This window comes from Glycine soja, chromosome 11, assembly GCF_004193775.1.
Source record: "Glycine soja cultivar W05 chromosome 11, ASM419377v2, whole genome shotgun sequence".
In the NCBI taxonomy this organism is placed as follows: domain Eukaryota; kingdom Viridiplantae; phylum Streptophyta; class Magnoliopsida; order Fabales; family Fabaceae; genus Glycine; species Glycine soja.
Window position 1 is genome coordinate 7,507,083 of NC_041012.1, and position 21,851 is coordinate 7,528,933.

The 21,851-nt window shown below is 33.4% G+C and overlaps 1 protein-coding gene and 1 pseudogene across 1 annotated transcript; both read left to right on the top strand.

Moving 5' to 3' along the window:
* The first annotated feature begins 4,724 nt into the window (after positions 1 to 4,724).
* Positions 4,725 to 7,206, top strand: LOC114377118 (proline-rich extensin-like protein EPR1). The gene is made up of 2 exons (XM_028335516.1): positions 4,725 to 5,036; positions 5,428 to 7,206. The coding sequence occupies exons 1-2, from the start codon at positions 4,868 to 4,870 to the stop codon at positions 6,792 to 6,794; spliced, it is 1,536 nt and encodes a 511-aa protein (XP_028191317.1). The 5' UTR covers positions 4,725 to 4,867; the 3' UTR covers positions 6,795 to 7,206.
* A 3,079-nt stretch (positions 7,207 to 10,285) lies between these two features.
* On the top strand, positions 10,286 to 21,612 carry LOC114377464 (annotated as a pseudogene).
* Positions 21,613 to 21,851: the final 239 nt, after the last annotated feature.

A 21,851-nucleotide genomic window follows, 5' to 3' on the forward strand; every position in this document is an offset into this window, starting at 1 on the left:
GGAAAACAGAGGAATGAAATCTTTGGTGTTGAAAGAAATGCAATATAACGCAATGAAACAAAATTATGGATTTTTTTTGTTATCATGTCATCAGAATGGAAATAGAATATCTACTGGTTTTGTTGAGGATTGTTTAAGGAGATTGGAATTTGGTTTTACTTAGATTAATGACTTATTGGTAAAAAAATCATGAATTTGAATGCGGATCAATGGGGTGGGTGGGAAGGGTTTAACGTTGAACTTCCTCTTAAACCATAGTTTTCGGGGTACCGATGATGTTGAAGGCAAGTTTGATTGGGTGTGGAAAAGTACCCGGGAGGGAGACATTGAGAATGCAGCTAATAGGTATCTATCCTATCCTTTTAAAGGTTTTGTATGTTTTTGGTTCTTTCTTAAGAATTCATCTAGTCCATCAATGTATGGTAATTTTGCTAATTTTAATACATCAAAAAGTGGAGAAGGAAGAATGTGTTGTTTTGGAAATAAAAGTACTTTTGAGTTCTCATCTCAATCAAACATGCACAAAACGGTTGAAGTTGACAAATTAATTGTCTTTATTTAATTCCATCTTGTTTCATTTAAGTATTGAGATGGTTTTAATTGTAATTGTTTGTAGAATTATTAATGAGGGATATGACTGAATATTTTTTTTCCCAGACCTTAATTTCTAAAATGATATTAGTATTGATTTTTGTTTCTCTCTAAAAAGTATAATTTGAGAAAAGGAGATAAAGTTTATTGTTTTTTTTTCTTATAAATCAAATAATGTCATGTAAAGTAATCATTATTTTTATTTTCTTTCATCTGATTTTTCCTTCATTTCTAAATATACAGACAAAAATTCAATCATTATTTCTTTTTTAAATTACTCATTTGGTTCTTATAATTTCACAATCTATATCTTTTAATTCATATAGTTTGAAAGTGATTTTTTAAGTCTTTATAGTTTATATTTTAATTTTTTTTAGTCTATATAGTTTAAAAAATGATTTTTTAGTCCTAATAATTTATATTTTAATTCTTTTTTAATCATTCTAGTTCGAAGGTGATATTTTTAGTTTCTATAATTTGTGTTTTAATTAACTTTTAATTCTTATTACAAAAATTTTATAAAAATAATTAGTTACAAATTAGTTATAAATTATAAATTATTTTTTATTACAAGTTATCTTGCGCTAAATTAGTTATAAATTATTTGTTAATGTTTTTTTTTAGTTTATTGTAATTGATAGTATATCTAATATTTTGATGATAAAGATTAAAAAGGAATTAAAATATAAAGTATAAGGACTAAAAAGATCACTTCCAATTATAGGGACACAGAATTAAAATGCAAATGATAAGGATTAAAAAAATCACTTTCAATTAAACTAAAAAATAATTAAAATATAAACTATATAAAGACTAAAATGTACAAATTAAATGATGAAACTATAAGATCAAATGATTAATTAAACATTTTCTTTTACCAAATTGTTATATTTTGTTAAATGCAAATAATGAATTAAGATACTTTTAAGGATTGATAAATAAAAATATTTAATGAAAAGAATTCAAATTTCTAAATGAATTTAATGATGTATTTTTTTTTAATTTCTTATCAAGTATTCTTAATTTTTTTTATCAAAATTCTTTTATATACTTTTATTTTAAAATAACTTTCACTTTAAATGATTTGTTTTATTTTAAATTATTTTTAAAAAATAAAAACAACAAATGTATGACAAACACCGCTATTTTTTAAAATGATTTTGAAGACTTATAATCTTTTTTATTAGAAAAGATTTTACTTCAGAATGTATATGGCTAGTACTAGTATTTATGAAATTTTCTATTGCTGTGTATTAACCAAAGTATATTTTTCTCTAAAATTGGTGTAAAATAACACATGGTATCTAAGTTGCATTAATGATGTACAGTAGACAATCCTTTTTTCTTTCTTTAAACTTAAAACAATATGTTAAATCAGTAAATCTCTATAATTAAGGATTAATTGCTCGATCATTGACAACTAACACACAGTAACACTTGTATTCAAATATTCAATCACGATTTATATACCTGTCAATTATCTGTTACAGCAAATGCCTACAGCCTACACGACGACTGATTGTGTCCGGAATGTAGCAGCACGTTGGTTTGTGTTACTTAATGTTTCATAAATCTCTATACGTATTTCTATAAAAATAATGCCAAATCCTTCTATTATATTCTCTTAGTAATCCTTTTTTTTTTGTTAAAACATAAACCAACATTTTATATATTTTATTATATTAATTACATTATTCAATATTTTTATATGACATTGACTGTTCAGAGACTTAATAAAAAAATGTTATAATTAACAAGATATATATAACATTGCTCTATAAAAAATTTTAAATGAATAAAAATAAAAACTATCAAAAAAATATTATTAATGCATTCTCATTATAAATTTCAACATAATTTTTAATTAAAAAAAATGGCTATCCTTCAACCAGCTAGTGTCCTAATTAATTTCATTAAAAACAGTGTCTTAATTACTGAAAGAAGGTTACAAGAGAGTATAGTACCAATAAATCTCGCAAAGTAAATATTTCATAAATATCTGAGGAAGTCATGTTAATCACATATGGCACTTGGGGCCACTGCATCCATCCATTGTACTTATTAGTAAATGCTTAGTCTCTGAGCTTATATTTAAAACATTTCCGGACATAGTTGGAGGATATGATTAGCCCCTAATAAAGTATAGCTATGTACTAAAATAAACAAGAGTTGGATTCAGCGCGAAAGTGATTGCCAACTACAATACTTTCGTAGCAATTAGCAGAATGTCACATTTGTTTCTAAAATTGATAGAGCTCTCCTTGCTTTCCACCAAAATTGAATTGATGAACACAGCTCTATAAAACCATCAATTATATATGTATCAAAGTCAATCAACGAAGAAAGAGATGGATAGGCATATTTTAAGTATTGAAATGCAAAACCAGAACAGGAAAAGCGGCTATTAAATATAAGATCTTGAGGAAAAGTATCTCTCGATACTTTAAGAAAAATGATACCTCATTGTTTTACTGCTGTTTTAATTTGTGTGATACATTACACATGATACTATTCGGTTTTGCTGGAAGTGGAAGAAAATATTCACTGTATGCTACTGGAATAGTGCCTAACTATTTAGAGGGTTTTGAAATATTGACCAAACAAGTCGTTATCATTTGTATTAATTGTTGTTTGGTTATTTAAATGCATTTTACAGTTGTAAAAATCCAATAATATTTCAGTTAGTTGGCTCCTTTTTTAAAAAAGAAAAAGATTAGATAAAAAAAATGATTCCTAGATCTTGCTTTGTTGGTATAATATTTTGTGAAACTAATTAAGGAGACCCTGTCTGTGAGAGGTAATTAACCTTTCGAAAGTCATACTTTGGCGAAGAATATTTTTGAGTCCTTACGACAGAGTTCGCTCTCACATGAAAAAATGAAGAGAAAAGAACTTAATTAGTATTAAATTATTTATGAAATAGGGCTAATTAATTATGAAGATTATTAATTTGATTACAATACTTGATTAATTAATTTATGAAATTTTAAATGAATTTTTGAGTTTGGATGACATGTAATAATTAAGTTGGATCACTGGTGTAAGGTCCGTTGAGAGTTTTATCAAGTTTGGTATAGCGCATCTACTTGATTATATTGATCTGGGTGTGTACGTGCTTTTGTTTTTTCACTTAGAAACATATGTGCACTAAACTCGTTTTATAATTTTTTTCCCAGACAGGTTATTATTCAATAACATAAATAATCACATATGTATATTAAAATCTGTAATTTGAATGGACTATATAGCTATATCCTTTCGATCGGGTTACATACCTCCTATTGTGTCTAACGGATGTGTTTTTCTTGAAGAAGTTTTAAAATTGAAGATAACTTTGTAACCAATAAGGCGTTGATTTACCAGAGTCTAAATTCAATTGATTGAGTAATGTTTTTTGAATTAACAAAATTAATTTACCTGAATTTAATTTTGATGAAAAAAAAAGTTTTGATTTCACTGATCTCATTCTTTAGTAATATGTTGAATTTGAGTTATAGATAAAAAAAAAATTAAAAAGAAATATCTTACTCAAAGGTCATCAAGTCATAAAACTATAAAAAAAATTGAATAATTAACTACATGCGTGTTAGTGTACGTGACTACATACATAGTTAGTATATACGTTGTCTTTTTTCTTTCCTCAGTAGTTAGCAACAACACTATTTTCACCATCTTCTATAAATTTTCCAAATGTGTGGTAGGGACTACAAAGAAACAGTTGACTTGAATTGCTCACGTTAATTAATCTAACAGCTCATGCTAGCTCGGAAATTCTGTTGGCCGTTAGCAAACTTCACATGTATCCTTTCATTTCATGAGTAGAAACAATATCGGAATTTCTTTTGTCAAAACAATTAACATTATTACTATTTCAGTAATGTACGTAAAAAGTATTTATTAGTGTAGGTTGTGACAGATATTTCACATAAAGATATGGCGTTTAGCTGTGCGGTTGAGAAACCATTGCATTCAATGAATTGGATGGTAACTTGTATATGAAAGCTGGTGTGTGCACGTTATTGTCTTTTTCTTTGCACGTATTGGCCCCTTGCACCCATGTGAAGTTCTTAATTTCGGTGTCGGTTTGATAATCCCAGTGTTATATATTAGGCCTGCGAATCCAACACTATACTCACACACACTTCCATAGAAGTTTAATTAACAGCTTCTGAGTTCTAAGCTAAGTCTGCTTTTATTCTTTTCTCTCCCGTTATATATATAGTATTTGCTTATATATATATATACTACTCATTAGGAACTGTGATTGCAGTTCCTAATGCAGATTTTAACGCGGCGCCAAGGAGCATTTTTGTGCTTCTGGTTGTCTGTGCTTTTTGTGGTAGTAGACTTTTGCTATGGTGACCATAGTACAGTCGAGGTAGTAGGGTTGGGAGAATGCGCAGATTGCAAGGAGAAAAACATTCAAACTAGCCAGGCTTTCTCAGGTACATTATATTGTCTTGTCTCAGAGACATATATAGTACATGCATATGTATTGTAGATTTTTTTAACCACAGTTGTATTGTTTACTTGTCAGCACACAGAAATGTACCCATTGTTACACGTCCATTTTTGTGGGGGTATATACTATAAATTTATATATACTGTGTAACGCGTGGCCGACAATTTTACTCTCATGCTTCTCCTACCCAGCTAATTGGTTTTAAATAGACTATAGTATAGAAGCTAAATTTTAGATTACATATAATACTCGTATATATCAAACATTCAATTAATATTTATTATTTCTGTCCATATTTTTATTCTTATATATCGGATGTTAGCTGGGTCAAATAGAATCAATAATATATATTAATGTGCATTACATTTGTGTAGGTTTACGTGTGACAGTAGACTGCAAGGCAGCAAGTGGAAACTTTGAAAGGAGAGGGGTCGGTGAGCTTGATGAATATGGAAACTTCAAAGTTTCCCTTCCTCATGACACTGTAAAAGACGATAAACTGATAGAAGAATGCTATGCTCAGCTACTTAGTGCATCAGCTGCACCTTGTCCTACCCATGATGGCCCATTGAGCCACAAAATAGTGATAAAGTCAAAAACTAATAATGAGAAACACACCCTTGGTCCTGCTGGGAAACTCAAGTTTTCATCACAAACATGTGCTTCAGCCTTCTTCTGGAAGCACCCTCTCTTTCCCCCTCATCCACCTATCACCATCCCTCCTATAACATTTCCACCACTTCCACCACTGATTTTCCATAAACCACCTCCTCCTGTCTATACTCCTCCACCTGTACCTGTTTATACTCCTCCACCTGTACCTGAGAAGAAACCCCCTCCACCTGTACCTGAGAAACCTCCACCATGCCCTCCAAAGGTTGTGCCTCCACCAAAACCACCACCGGTTAAGCCTCCACCAAAACCACCAGTTAAGCCACCATGCCCACCAAAGGTTGAGCCTCCTCATCCACCAAAACCACCAAAGGTTAAGCCTCCTCATCCACCACATCCACCAAAGAAACCACCAAGCCCACCAAAGGTTAAGCCTCCACATCCACCAAAACCACCAAAGGTTGAGCCTCCTCATCCACCAAAACCACCGAAGAAACCACCATGCCCACCAAAGGTTAAGCCTCCACATCCACCAAAACCACCAAAGGTTGAGCCTCCTCATCCACCAAAACCACCGAAGAAACCACCAAGCCCACCAAAGGTTGTGCCTCCACTTCCACCAAAACCACCAAAGAATCCTCCTCCTCTTCCACCAAAACCACCAAAGGAGCCACCAACACCACCAAAGGAGCCTCCTCCAACACCGCCAAAGAAGCCATGTCCACCAATCTTCAAGAAACCACTTCCACCAATCCCTAAGTTGCCACCACTTCCTCCAGTTCCAATCTACAAGAAGCCACTTCCACCTCTTCCTCCACTCCCTAAGTTGCCACCACTTCATCCAGTTCCAATCTACAAGAAGCCACTTCCACCTCTTCCTCCACTCCCTAAGTTTCCACCACTTCATCCAGTTCCAATCTACAAGAAGCCACTTCCACCTCTTCCTCCACTCCCTAAGTTTCCACCACTTCATCCAGTTCCAATCTACAAGAAGCCACTTCCACCTCTTCCTCCACTCCCTAAGTTGCCTCCACTCAAGCCACTTCCACCTCTTCCCAAACTTCCTCCAAAGCACTTTTTCCATCACCCCAAATGGTTCCCAGTACCACCTTCTTCCTCTCATCCTTAGGCTTTATATATTAATATTGCAGAGGTAGATGATTACTCTTGTTGGGTCTGCAAAATATGCATGCATTTTTTCTGTCTTCTTTTTTGTGCTTTCCGTATGATCAAGTATATTGAGGAAGTCTATTTGTTGCTAATAAAGCCTTGGAAGGATAGGGCATGTGATGAGCCTGGGGTGAGAATATAAATAAAATTTAAACTAAAATAGAGCGATATGATTAAGAAGTTTAAAGTGATGTGAAGTATGAGTGTGATCAATATTGTTGTTCTCGAATGAAGATCATCATCGGGGCAAGTTAGACAACCCAGATCATTGTATTTATTTTTAATTAATTTCATGTGTATACAAATGCATTGTGATTGGATAGTTAAGTTTTCTAATATCTCTTCAAAGAATAAGAGTTCATTTATGCTCATTTAATAGCAACAACCATGCATTTTAATTAATATGTTTTTTTTTTTATACTTAAAGTCTCAGTTGCGAAATACAATAAGTTTAACCGATATTTTATTGTCACCATCTTTCTACGGTAAAATATCTATTAGTCCTATTCATTTATAACTAGTTGTTCCAAAAACAAATATGATCAAATAACTTTTACTAAAGTTTTCTTTCATAACCATTTTTTTTTTTCATTTAGAGGACTAGGCACCTGATAATAAACACTTCGATATAAAAAGAAATAAGATCAGAACTGTAGTGCAATATATAATATCATGTGATGTGACAAGAAAATATAAAGCTAAAAAAATAATGAGTGTAATAAATAAATAAATTTTTATAAGATTTAAATCAGCAAAAAATATCGACTAATCAAGAGCTTAAATGAATTTGTTAGTATCCATAAAATAAGGATGTTTTAGTTTTGGTTCCTTTTATTTTTTTTAGTTCCTGATAAAAAAAATTTTGGTTTTAATTTATATGATAAATATGTTTAATTAAATGTGTAACAATTATGTCATCACGTACCATATAATCTAATTTGCTTAATTAAGAAAGAATGACATCATAAAAAATATCATGTGACGTCGTAAGCACTAATAAATTACATATTTACAATAACTAAAATAAAAAATATTCGCAAGAACTCAAAATAAAAAAAGACAATTTTGTAAGAATTAAAAACAAAAATTAGCATACTTACATAGGTTAAAATAAAATATGTGATATATATATTTGTAGGAATTAAAAGCAAAAAAATACAAAGACTAAAATAAAATAAAAAATGCCTATTTTTAAGTATTAAAAAAGATGTATAGAGACTAAAGCTTAGTGACATATTTACAAAAAGCGTTACACTAATTAAATTTAATTGATAAATAAAAATATATAACTTAAAAAAGATAAATTTGATTGACATCAACCATATTTCTTATCCATTATTCTCTTCGAGATCATGACATTATAATGACAATTAGACCTGCTTCCAACTACATGTCATTTTTAGGCAATTTTAGTCATAGTATTTTTTTTTTCTTTTTGGTCTTTTGTCCCTTTGTTAAGTACAACATTAACGGATGATAACATCGATGTTGACAACTCATCTAGTCATTGTGTTTTTAATGTATGTTTATAACAATGGATGATGTTTGATTAGTTAATGAGAGATTAAAACAAAAAAATTATAAGATTATTCTGTGTCAAACTCATTCATAATATGAGAAGTTAATAGATCATTGTTATGTCATTATCTGACAATAAAAACTAAAATTATAAATTTTATAGGAACTAAAATATAATAAAAAAATTGTACACAAATTATTGAAGAACTTAAAAAATAGGATATTTTATGTGGATAAAAGTGATACTTAAGTATATATATATATATTTTAAAGTTTGATCACTTATTAATTAGTGCTTAATGAGAATATGTAAAATTTTAGGTGATTTTGAAATTATGAATATATTTTCACAATCGAGTTAATTGTATATTAAAATAAAATCTTGTCACGTGACATAATAAATTCTTATCACGTGACATATTAAATATATCAAGGATTGATTGTGGAGCAAGCTAAACTCATGGAAGGGACTATCAATCTCAGTTGCTAGAAGGGAAGTTCTTATCAAAGCTATTGCGCATGCAGTGCCAAATTTTACCAGTGTGTATCTCTTCCGTCACTCACTGGGTGGCGAATTGCAGAAGATGATGAATTTTTTTTGGTGGGGGGCAAAAAGTCGTGGCCACAAAGGCATACAATGGTTGTCTTGTGATAATCTCTCAATAAGTAAAGATGAAGGGGGAGTGGGATTTAGAAACATGTAATGCTCAGGTTGCTAGGATTTTAAGAGCCAAATACTTTCTTGGGAAGAATATTTGGATGCAAACTTAGGTCACAATCCACTTATTCATGGAGGAGTATATGCAGTTCCTGAGTTTTGCTGAAAGTGGGAAATACTACCGGTTGGTGATTTTGTTGTAGAGATGAATCTGGGGCTTTTATGCTAGCCAGGACAGACTCAGAGTATCCATGAAGGAATAACACTGAAGGAAAAGCTCTCTAATGGATGACAGATCTCAGCCTTTCTCATGTTGTTTTGGAGTCCAATTGCAAAATATTTGTTGATAAAATTAACTATTTTGTTAGAGATGTTACTAAGATTGGATATATCATTGCTGATTGTAAAGCCATATTTGTGCAGAACCCAAATTTTAAAGTGGAATTTATAAAGAGATAAGTTAATTCTGTTGCATACTTGCTTGCAAGGAAGGCATCAGATGTCAAAGTTTATCATTACACCCCTCATGTGTTTACCCAAATATTATCAACGAAATACCTTAATTTTTGTAAGAAACAAAAAAAAAACTACACTACCTTTTTTTTTATTATAGAAAAATAAAAATAAAAATATAAAATATCATATTTTATTGATTAAAAATATATTCAAGGCAAAAAATATTTTTTTTTTGAAATATTTTGTTATTATAATTTTTATTTAAATATTTTATATATTTTAATTTTATGAATTTATACAAGTTTACATTATATATTTTTATTAATTATTGAATAAAATTTTGAGATAATAAACTTAATTTAAACAAAGCTACAAAATTAAACTAAAATATGATTTTTTTAAAGAATCAACTGGTTGATAAGTAATATAACTTGTAATCGAGTAATCTAAGATTTGAATTTATTTAATTTTTGAATATAGAATAAATTATGTTAAGAAAAAAATATTTATTTTTAAGTGTACTCACAATTTTAATAAAAATTAATCACTAAGGATTATTTTTGGAAGCACTAATATGATGATAAGAAAAAAATATAAATTTTTGAAAAATTATATTTAAACAACAAATCTTATAATAAAAAAAGGAAAAAAAATAAAATGTAACAAATGATACATAGAAAGATAGACACATAAAATAATATTATATAAATTATTGTAATATATAATTTTTTTAGAGGAACGAAAATATGAATTAAAAATAAGAAAGTTAGAAAATGATGCATAAATACATTGTAAGCCAGCAGCTCGGGCAACACAAGACAATCGCAATCGGTCAGAGCAAGGAAATCGCGAAAAGGAAAAAAATCAAATGAAAAAAAAATAAATTAAACTAAACCCTTCCATTGCTGTGTGTTTCGCAGTGTTTGGGTTTAACTTTCTCTTCTTCGTTCTCGTTCTCTCCTCTAACAATGGCTGATACCAGTTCCGTCGACGCGTCTCTGTGGTGGGACTCATTCACTGTCCTCTTCTCTGAGCTTGAGAATTCCTCTCTGACCTCAGATCTCCCCCCGAATTTGGTACACTTTCAACAATCTCCGTTTGCCTTCGTATGTGTCTGAATTTGTGCACTTACATGAATCCTTTTGATGTTTATTTAGGCGAAGAAGTTGAAAGACAACCATGCATGGTTCGTGGACACACTAACGCGCTTCAAGCCGCCCAATCAGAGTTCCAAGGAAGCTTTGAGTTCAAAAACGCTGAAAATTGGATCTCACCAGCTCACTATTCAACCTCACCTGAAAGATAAAGCGTTGCAGATTAGCTCCTGTCTGGTCAGTAGTTCCTTGTTTGTGCTCGCTTTATGATCATTACATGGGGATTCGGGTGTTTACAATAGAATGAAAAGTTTCAATTGATGAGAGAAAAGTTGACATTGAAGTTTGAAAGTTTATTGTAAGTGATGTTATCCTTGATTTGGTTGCTACTGTGTGTGTGTGGGGGGGGGGGGGGGGGGGTGGGGTGGGGATAATGTTGTTGCTACTCTGTGTGTGTGTGTGTGGGGGGGGGGGGGGGGTGGGGTGGGGAGGGGATAATGTTGTTTTTCATTATCTGTATTATTATTGGGAATTTACCTATTAATGTCCGTTATCCACTATCCAGTGAGTTATGCTGATAATTTCAGCTGCTAGACGAGGTTCAGTCATACATTATTGTCGAAAGGTCTGTGAAATATAATAATGCTGTTGCGGCTGATTCCATGGCTCCAGAGTTTCTTCACATGGTCAGTAGCTTAATCCCCTTTTTCTGTACATTATTGATGCAGTCGAGTGCTGATTTCTACAATGGTCATACTTTGTAAATAATAAGAAGGATTTGGCTGATCCAATATGTTTTTACTATACTTTCAAATGAGTAACTTTAGTGGATTGTGAGAACTGGGAAGTCATAGTTGGATGGATTCCCAAAAACTATTTTTAACTTTTATGACACTCATTGTTCTGGAATATAGTAGAGTTTGGAAGTTTAGTGTAATAATTTAAATGATTTATACTCATACAGACAATGCATTTCAAGTCACACGTTGGACTTCTGTATATAGTTATCAATCTCGGATAGTGACTGATTACAAAAATGCTATAGTGGTATAGCACATAGTGGCATGGCTGCTATTGTGATATATTTTTTATACGAATTGTATAATTTATGCTATATGCATATAAATGCTCACAAAGAAGAGTGAAGGTTTGTTGCCTGAAAACGATCACTCTGGTTGCACAAAATCAGAACAAAGAGAAGAGATGTCTCAAACAGAGAGAAGTGTGTAAAACTAAAGTTTGTATAGCCCTTAGGGTTTTTAAAGTTTTAACCTTTAAGAGAAATGGGATTTTGTATAGCCTCTCTGAGAAACCCTGTCTTTTGGGCTGCTTAAAATGATGCGGTTTTGGGGGCTAGAATGACATTTTGTATAGCCTCTTTGAGAAACCCTGCTTTTTGGTATGCTTGACACTTGTGAACTATAAACACACTACTATTCGTGTTCCATGGACAGGCCAACAGCTGCTCTGCCATGCACCATTGCAAAAGCATGCTATTGATAACCTTGCTTTGATCCCTCATTTGGGTGTTGTATAGCATGATGAGTTATCTTAAGAGGTAGTAATCCTTGATTATCTATTCCATAGATTCCTTGTTCTTGTATTTTTGCCGTTGAACCTCAGAACATGATATGTGCGTGTGTTCTGCCAACTAGAAACCTTTTAGGTTCTTCCTTTTCCCCTCTTGTTCCATTAATGGGTTCATTATAGGACCCAAAAGAATAAATGGGAACAAGGTCAGAGTTAGTTAGATGATTGGATGTTTGTTTAGCTAGTTTTAGTTAGAATCTAACTAGTCGATAGTTTGTTAGGCATAGGCGTTTAAATAGCTGGAGCAAAGGCCTTTAGGAGTTTAGATTTGAGAACTGAGCAAAGGCTCTATTGTGTAAACTGTAAAGGGCAAACCTTTGTGAAAGGCAAACCTTTGGAAGGAAAATCCTCTCCATTGGTCCCATGTGTAACATTCCAAACGAATTACACCAGAATGAGAGGGATCCAGAGGTTGTGTAGGTATGAGACTGTATAATTGACAATGACTTAAAGGAATTAATTGATATTACCTATACCAACAAAATACATTTATTTTTCTGTAGCCCATCACTTAAGAACTTTACAATTAAGCATGCTTGGCTTGAAGTAGTTATGGAATGAGTGGCCTTCTGACAAGTTTTCTGGAAAATGTGAGAGTGAGGACAAAACACACTGAAATGTTTCGTGTTGGTTTGTGGGAATAGTCATTGATCCTGAAAGCATCCAAAACAGATTGTCCAGGTCTTGAACAGGGCTACCTACGGAGGGTTTTGACCAACGAATGTTGAGTGAAGTTTCACTGTGTGAAGTGTCGTAGTGCATGAGCCGCCAAGAAGTCGACAATCAAGGGCGTTACAAATGGTATCATAGCAGACCTCTCTTCTAACACGGTATGATTCGAGGACGAACCAGGCGAAAACAGGTGAACATGTAACATCCTAGACGAATCACACCATAATGAGAGGGATCCAGGGGTTGTGCAAGTATGAGACTATATAGTTGGCAATGACTTATAGGAATTAATTGGTATTACCTATACCAACAAGATACATTTACTTTTTGGTAACTTATTACTTAAGAACTCCACAATTAAGCATGTTTGACTTGGAGTAGTTATTAGATGAGTAACTTTTTTGAAAGTTCTCGAAAAACGTGTGAGTGACGACAAAACACGTTGAAAAGTCTCGTGTTGGTTTGTGGGAATAGTCATTAATCCTGAAAACAGACGAAACAAATTGTCAAAGTCTCAGAAATGGTTCCCTACGGAGGGTTCTGACCAATGAAAATGTTGAGTGAAGTGTCATTGTGTGAAATGTCGTAGTGTGTGAGTCACTAAAAAGTCGACAATTAGGGGCATTACACCATGTATGTTATTTAATAAATAATAAGTAATATCAAAGTATTATGTTTTCCTTTCCTTGTATTTCTCATCTCTCTGAAAGCTTAAAACCTGTTTCTAGGTTCCTAAATCTAATAGTTTGTGTTATTAATCATATTCTGCTTCTTTAGATTGCCTTCATTGCATATTCGAGAGTTCAAAATATACTGGTATTTAGCTGCTTCTGAACTTGATAAGGTCTAATTTGATATAGATAGTTCATTTAGAAAATTGTTTGCCCAAAAAGTGAAATGGGCTTGCTGACAGTATTTTCTCTGTGATACTTGCTTTTAGTTCCTGTTTCTGATTTCTTTTCTTTCTTTTTATGAAGATGTTAATTCAATATTACATGGAGTGACAGTGCTTGCTGAAGTGCATCAGGTGGATTCTCATGCATGCTTGTAAGTGTATCATGTTGATTTTATGGCCACTTAGTAATTGTTTTGTTAATTATATATATTGGAAGATACGCCTTTGTGAGCACACACATATTCAGTTTGTATAGGTTTAATAAACATTTCTACTTTATCTTAATTGACTTGGTGATATTTCTTTGGATTTTGACTTTACATGCAGTACACAATGGTTCTGTGTCTGAAGACAATACTATGAAGGAGGAGGCAAGAAAACTGTTTCATGATGGACTGGAAAATAAATTAATATTGTTCTTTAACAATATTTTGTCAAGTAGCTACCCAGAGCAAATGGTATGTTCAGTCTCCATCTACTATTTTTTAATTTTGCATGATTATATTAGATGGGTAGTTAACTTGTGTTTGGTATGTGATCCTCACATAACTTTGATGCAATTACTTTGATCTATGTTCAGTCTCCATCCTAACATTAATGGCTGAATCTTGTTGTATGGCATTGCCTTCTTGCCCTATTCTTTCATATTCTTGATTAATGTATTATGTATCTCCAAGCCATAGGATGTTGTGACTGTAAATTATAATATGGATCAAGTGAATTTTTGAATGAAAAATTTATTGCTTGATGATTCAACATGTGTGAATTGTGGAATGGTTGAAGGATGCTGATTTTTTTACTCTGTGGGCTGAGGAGACTCTAATTGAAGACAACTTGGTTTTAGACATCCTTTACCTGGCATATTATGATTCGTTCTGTACCTGTGGCGGTGAAATGTGGAAGAAGTTTGGTTCTCTTTACGAGGTATAATGTTATACTTCTGCTGGGGCTTGTGATATTTTCTTAAATCAAATCGTTGCTTAAAATCATTTTTTTGATCCAGGGAATCTTAGCTGGTGATTATAATTTGGGAAAGCTAGCAATTACTACAGAAACACAACAGTTGTCTTATCATGCTAAAGTTCAGCTGCTGCTTATTTTAATAGAAACCCTGAACCTGGAGAATGTTCTTCAAATGGTTCATGATGAAGTACCTTACAGGTTAGCCTAGTATTTATTTATACCATGATGAGTACTTCAAAGTTATGAAGAAAACATGTTGCCGAACAGTTTGGTTAAACCATGAAGTACTATGAAGTGTGAATTGCCAGGCCATAATCTGAAACCTCGTTGTTTGATGCAATGACTGGCTGAATGCTGAACTGAATGTGGTCTTCTAGGCTTATAAATTTCTCTTTGTTATAGGAAATATCTTGTGGTCTAAGCCCTAAGGCAATCATGAGACAGATGTTCTATTCTTTGAGGCTTGCCTTCCTTAAATATGTCATTTCATTCATTAACCAAGTAGAATTTCAATTTGTAACTGGATAAGAAATTGCATACTTTGTCCTATTCTGTTCTTCATTGAAATCTATCAATCTCTCACCTTAAATGTTCTTGTTTTGTTGCTTCTTCTTAGAATGTGGCTTTGGGCCTAACTCAACCCCTAAAGCTAGCTCACAGGATGAGTGTTGCCTCCCACTTATATATTCTTTCTAGCCGATATGAGACTTGGGTTTTTCCCAATCCACCCCTTCATGCCCAACACTTTTGGGCTTGGTGCGTGGACAACATGGTGTGTGACCCTTTGAATGGATCTAGAATAGGCTTTGATAACAACTTAGAATGTGGGTTGTGGGCCTAATTCAATTCTAAAAGCTAGCTCATAGGGTGAAGGTTGCCTCTCAAGTCGCACATAGGCTAGAGATACTGCCAAGATAGAGTATATAAGTGAGGGACGACCCTCACCCTTTGAGTTAGCTTTTGGGGTTGAGTTAGGCATAAAACCACATTCTAAGACTTCTAATTCTGGGCGTTCAAAATAGCAAAGTTATATGCTATAATTCATTGTTAGAGTTCGTTGATTTTGCCAATAATTCCATGTCTATTTTAATTTTGTGTTATTTATCAGCTTTGGATATGGAACATGTTCATTTGGTTAGTTTCATGTAGTGATATTCTTTGCCTAGATCTGTGGGTATTGAGTCAAATTCTCCATTCATAGTGTAGTACATATGATCTTATTATATTAGTTACATCGTGTGGCATAAATTGCCTGTCTGTATTTTACAATTGATTTTTTAATTAATAAGTTTTGTTGAATGTTGCAAAATCTGTTTGGAATTTGGATTTCCCAGGAAAGGTGTGTCTACTTTTTCCATGACTGATGTTCAAGATATGGATGCATTAGTTTCTACGTTCAATGCTTTTGAAATGAAAGAAGCTGGTCCTCTAGTTCTAGCATGGGCAGTATTTCTTTATCTACTCTTGACACTTGTGGAAAAAGATGAAAACAATGAGCTGATGGTTGTGGTTAAGTTTTATGTGAATTTTTGGTTTACTACTTATCATGTGAGTGTATTACAAAGTTTAACCCTTTTTCTTTTCTCTGCATCCAGGAGATTGATCACATTAGTTATGTTCGTCAAGCCATTGAGGCTGGATCCTTGCGTTATTGTCTTGAAATTCTTGAATGTGACATTTTGAAGGATTACGATGTGCGTCATTCAGACTTGGGTAGCATAACTTGTTATAGTGGATTAGTTTTTGTTAAACCTTGAGCAATTCCTTTCTTTTCTATTATGAATCATTCAGCTTTCTACTATACTAAATTGTGTTTGTAAAAAGCAAACTAAGCATGATATATTCTAATATTTATATTCATACTATAATGGTAGTATAGTGTATATATTCTTAATTTTGTATGTTCTTCTGTATAAATTATACTATAATGATTTCCCCCCTTCCATCAGGGCTCAGTGTCTGGATATCGCGGTGTTTTGAGGACATTCATATCTGCATTTGTTGCATCTTATGAATTCAAGCTTCAGGTATGGTTGTAAAATCTGTAGTTATTTTTTGAGAGATTATTTACGTCTTTCTCATTTGTTCTGCTTCAATAAACGTACAGCCTGAGGACAGTAACTGCACTTTGATACTGGATATTCTTTGCAAGATTTACCGTGGAGAGGTTTGGATGTATAATCGTTCATTTCACTCATTGCTTCATTGTCATGATATCTGCCAGTGATCATTTATCAATTCAAGGACTGCTCCTTAACTTTCAGGAATCATTATGTATTCAGTTTTGGGACAAGGAAAGTTTTATTGATGGTCCAATTCGGTCTCTTCTTTGCAACCTAGAGAGTGAGTTCCCTTTCAGGACACTTGAAATTGTACGACTCCTGTCATCCCTTTGTGAAGGAACTTGGCCTACAGAGTGTGTAAGTAAATAAATAATTCATGTTTTTTCTGTTATCTTGTAAAATTGGAATAACAGTACCATTGGTGTCTCAAAGCCAAAGGAACATTTTTGTTTCTCGAGCCCTTGGTAGCCTTTCTTATGGATGCATTTTTTCAACAGGTATAACTTTCTAAATAGGTCTGTTGGTATATCATCCTTGTTTGAGATTAATAGTGATTTGGAGGTAGTTGAGGCACTACAGGCAGTGCAAGTTCCTGGGGTTGAAGGTTTCTTTATTCCAGCTGGAACTCGTGGGCGTGTCTTGAGAGTTGTTGGAGAGAACACTGCCCTTGTACGATGGGAGGTGAATTATGCTAATATTGCTACTAATTTACGATGCTTTAGTTTACATTTCTAAGTGTTTCCTGTACCTTCATCTATAATAATAAATTTTCTTCACAACTCATTTATGGTGGCGTGGAAATAAATGAGTTATTTTTTTTAAAGTGTTATTGCTTGTTCTAGTATTTCTTTTCTGTCTCCTCTTTGCATTGGACTTGGATGGGAATAACCAATAACCTGAAAATTCTCCCAATCATATCATGTGAGGCCTGTTCTAAAAGTTCCTAATAGAAATTATCTGTAAATTCTTTAGTAATTGGTTTGCAATTTGAAATATTATTCTTCAGTGATTGCTAGAATATATGTAAATACTTTACCATATCTATGATTATCCTTTAAGATCAGTTTCCCTTTTTCCTCTTTATGCCTTAGGATTAGTTACCATATTTCTTTATTTTATCATGATTTATTTCCATAATTAGCTAGGATTATGATTAGTATAAATAAGGGTTAGTACTATAGGTTTTATGAATATATCAATACATTGTAATACATCTCAGTAAATATAAATTCAGTGTTTCATTTTCTTTTAACTCTTTTCCTCCCTCAATATCTAAAACTATATATTTTCAACAGTGATAATCAAATAAATGATGGTGTTTCAGTTTCCAGTCTTCAAATGTTGTTTAGTTGGCAATTATAAATGTTGCTTGTGCTTTACACGCCTTATAAATTTTACCTTAGTTTGAACTTACTTGGGGTGGGATTTATATCTTATCAATATTATCTCAGATTTTGAATTCGTCCTGACAAATTCTTCTTTTTTCTAGTATTCACCATCTGGAATGTTTGTGTTACTCCTACATTTGGCCCAAGAGATGTATTTGAATAGCAAGGATGAAGTTGTTTATACACTTGACCTGCTTAGTAGATTGGTGACTTTTAACACTGTAAGTTGGTTAAGTTTAATTGACCATTTATTTTCAATTTGGTTCTTTGTAAGGATATAGTTACTGCATGGTTCTTGTTGCAAATCCAGTATTTTATTTCTCAGGGATGGCATCATGAGATGAGATTTAAAGGTTTTGTTAATTATTTTGAGAAAGGTACCATATCAATTTTGTCCATAATTTGTGGTTGGTTTCTGTTAACATTGGAACAAGAATTGCATTCAAGTTCTTGCATGAGTTTATCCCAATGGGCCAATATTAAATTACATAGGGGAAAGGAAAATTTGACTATGGACCATTAGAAACATTGTAGCATGAAAAGTTGTTTAAACATTGATGTTCCAGGTTTCATGTACTTTCCTTAGTTTATATATATATAATTGTATGGTTTTGTCATTTATGAATGAGTAACTTTCTTCTTCCTGCCATTTGGTTCTGACTTGTCTTTAAATTTTCATTTTTCACATGATCTTGCAGTCACAAGGGAGGGCTACAACTGGAGGGAGGATATTCACTTTCATGGATAATATATGCCAATCTTTCCTTGCCACCGTAGAGACATTATCATCTGCTCTAGATGCCTCTGAGGATATTCTCAACTTTCTTGCATGTCAAGTAGAATTACTCCTCCAGTTGACAAGAACTGTCTTTAAAAGCCTCGCCTTACATGTATCCCTACTTGTTCTGAAATGTTCTAGTTCTGGTCTTAAACTATTTAGTGCACTTAAGCCGTTACCTTCTGAGGCTAATGTGATCATGAAACTTTTACTCACATTGCTGCTTTCAGTACTACAGTCCGATTCCCTTAATGCACATTCAGGTGGGGCAACTAATGAGAGTTCTGGTGAGGACTTCTCAAAGGTTTCAAATGCAACCCTGGGACTACTACCCATTCTTTGCAACTTCTGAGCATTGCATGCTATCCCTGTCAGTTATGGACTTGATACTGAGGTGCTTCTTGACACCCAGGACTTGGTTACCTGTCCTGCAGAATCATCTCCAAGTGCCAATTGTTATGCTCAAACTTGATGATAAAAATTCTGCCTCTATTCCAATAATACTGAAGTTCTTTTTGACCCTTGCACGGGTTAGAGGAGGTGCTGAGATGCTTTATTGTTCTGGCTTCTTGTCTTCTGTGAGAGCGCTATTTGCTGAATCTGGTGAGGATTTCTCGAGAATTGGCAGTGAGAATCTGGGAAGCTCATGTGAGAAGTTTGTAATACCTCAGGATATTTGGGGACTTGGATTAGCTGTGGTTACTGCTATGGTTAAATCCTTGAGAGACAATTCTTCTGGCACTGCTATTGTGGACAGCATGATACAGTACTTTTTTTCAGAGAAAGCTCATCTTATTTTTAATTCTCTAAATGCCCCAGACTTTCCTTCTGATGATCATGACAAGAAAAGACCTCAGGCACAGAGGGCATGGATTTCTTTAGCCACTCTTAAAGAAACTGAACATACTTTGATGCTCATGTGTGAGCTTGCAAAACATTGGAATTCATGGATTAAGGCCATAAGAAATGTGGATAGAAAGCTTAGAGAGAAGTGTATCCATCTTTTAGCCTTCATTAGCAGGGGATCTCAACGCCTTGGTGAATTGTCAAGCAGAAATGCCCCTCTTTTATGCCCACCTACTGTGAAAGAGGATTTTGAAATTTGCTTAAAACCTTCTTATGTCAATAGCAGAAATGGGTGGTTTGCTCTTTCACCACTTGGATGTGTGCCAAAACCAAAGATCTCTTCTTTCTCAACTGCATTATCTACCTATGGTCAAGCAACTGAGAGTACTGATCCTGCTCCAAAAACAGGCTTCTCTGATACTGTTGCCTTGCAGGTATATAGAATAGCATTTCTCCTTTTAAAGTTTCTCTGTTTACAAACTGAGTGTGCTGCTAAAAGGGCTGAGGAGGTTGGGTTTGTTGATCTTGCACATTTTCCCGAGCTTCCAATGCCAGAAATCTTGCATGGACTACAGGTACTATGATCTTCACAGATCACATGCATATAATGTTTACATTTTTATAATAAGCCCAAATTTAGAAGTATGTGAAGTTCTGTCAATGATTTGATTTATGGGTGTGCTTAAGGGTTGCTTTATGCCAAAAATGCTTTTTTATGGGATGCCTGAATCCAAGAAGCAAATTATTGGATGTCTGTCTGAGCTTTATTTTCTTTTGGGTACAGGGTCAAGCTATTTTCATTACTACAGAGCTCTGTGAAGCCAACAAACTGAAGGTCTCCCAAGAAACACAGGATGTTTGCAACTTATTGTTGCAAATTTGTGGCATAAGACCTGTAAGAGGATTTTTCAAAGGAAGCCAAATCTTTATTTAATGGTAATATTATTCTTCATCCGTATGTAGTACCTGTGTTTGATTCCATTGCCCTTTTGTTATTTTTGTCTTCTGAAGAAGTGCTAATATTTCTTGATGCGTTGTGCAGCATTGGAGGGTCATGCTTTTCTAAAAGCATCTCGCAACTCCCTAAAACAGATGATATCGTGTGTCTATCCTGGATTGCTGCAAGGAGAGAATTTCTTATAAGATTTGATGTAGACAAAAGAGCACATTATTAATTGTACAGAATTTCACAGTGCCAATTTGTCAGTCTTCTTTCACTATGTAGCTAGGTATTCCTTGTGTTATATAAATGCGAATTTTTTTCTGACCGTTCTTTGTGCTTCTTCATATTTATCTTTTTCTTTTTTAGGAGAAAAGGTTGTCGCCACTCATCAACTTGGGGATAATACATAGGTAGTGTGTTGCATGATTGTCGGTAGTTAATGAATTCTTTTTGTATGGCCATGCACCGTGCCACGGTGAGTCGGTGATGGTGATTGTGCCCAATGCTGTCTTGGTTCCGCTTGATCAGGACCTATTCTAAAGGTAGACAAGTTTGACACAATTGTGCAAGGGATGTCAAATACTTGATTTTAACCATAGTTCGAAATTTGTGGCAAATGGACTATCATGTAAGTGAAATCGTAGTTTACTTATCATATTTTTATTTTGGGTGAGCAATAAAGTATTTATATAAATAACCAGGTATAAGGAATACCCAGGAAAATTACATAGGTAAAAGTTGCCAGCAAAGTAAACGACAATCCTGGTTACAAGGCATTTATATGAGTGATCCAAACAAATGCGTTACCGGGCAAGGAAACAACCTTAAATATAGCCAAAGCTTATTGGTCTGGAATTTAATTGGCTTTTAAAGAACTCTGGAAAATACTGTATAAACAGACTTATTTCCTCAATTTTGGGTACTGAACTGACATGGTGCAATCGTAACTTGACATGGTGATTATGTTAGTTAGGAGCAGAGGGAGGGGGAGAAAATTACACTACTTGGTTTCGAGGACTAAGACCTTCTTACAAACTAATTTTCTAAATTCTTCTCTTTATGCCTTATTCATTGAATCTTAGAGCTTTTATACACAATTACATGTCTATATTCCCACTAAAATAACCGCTACAATAATCATTACAATAACCG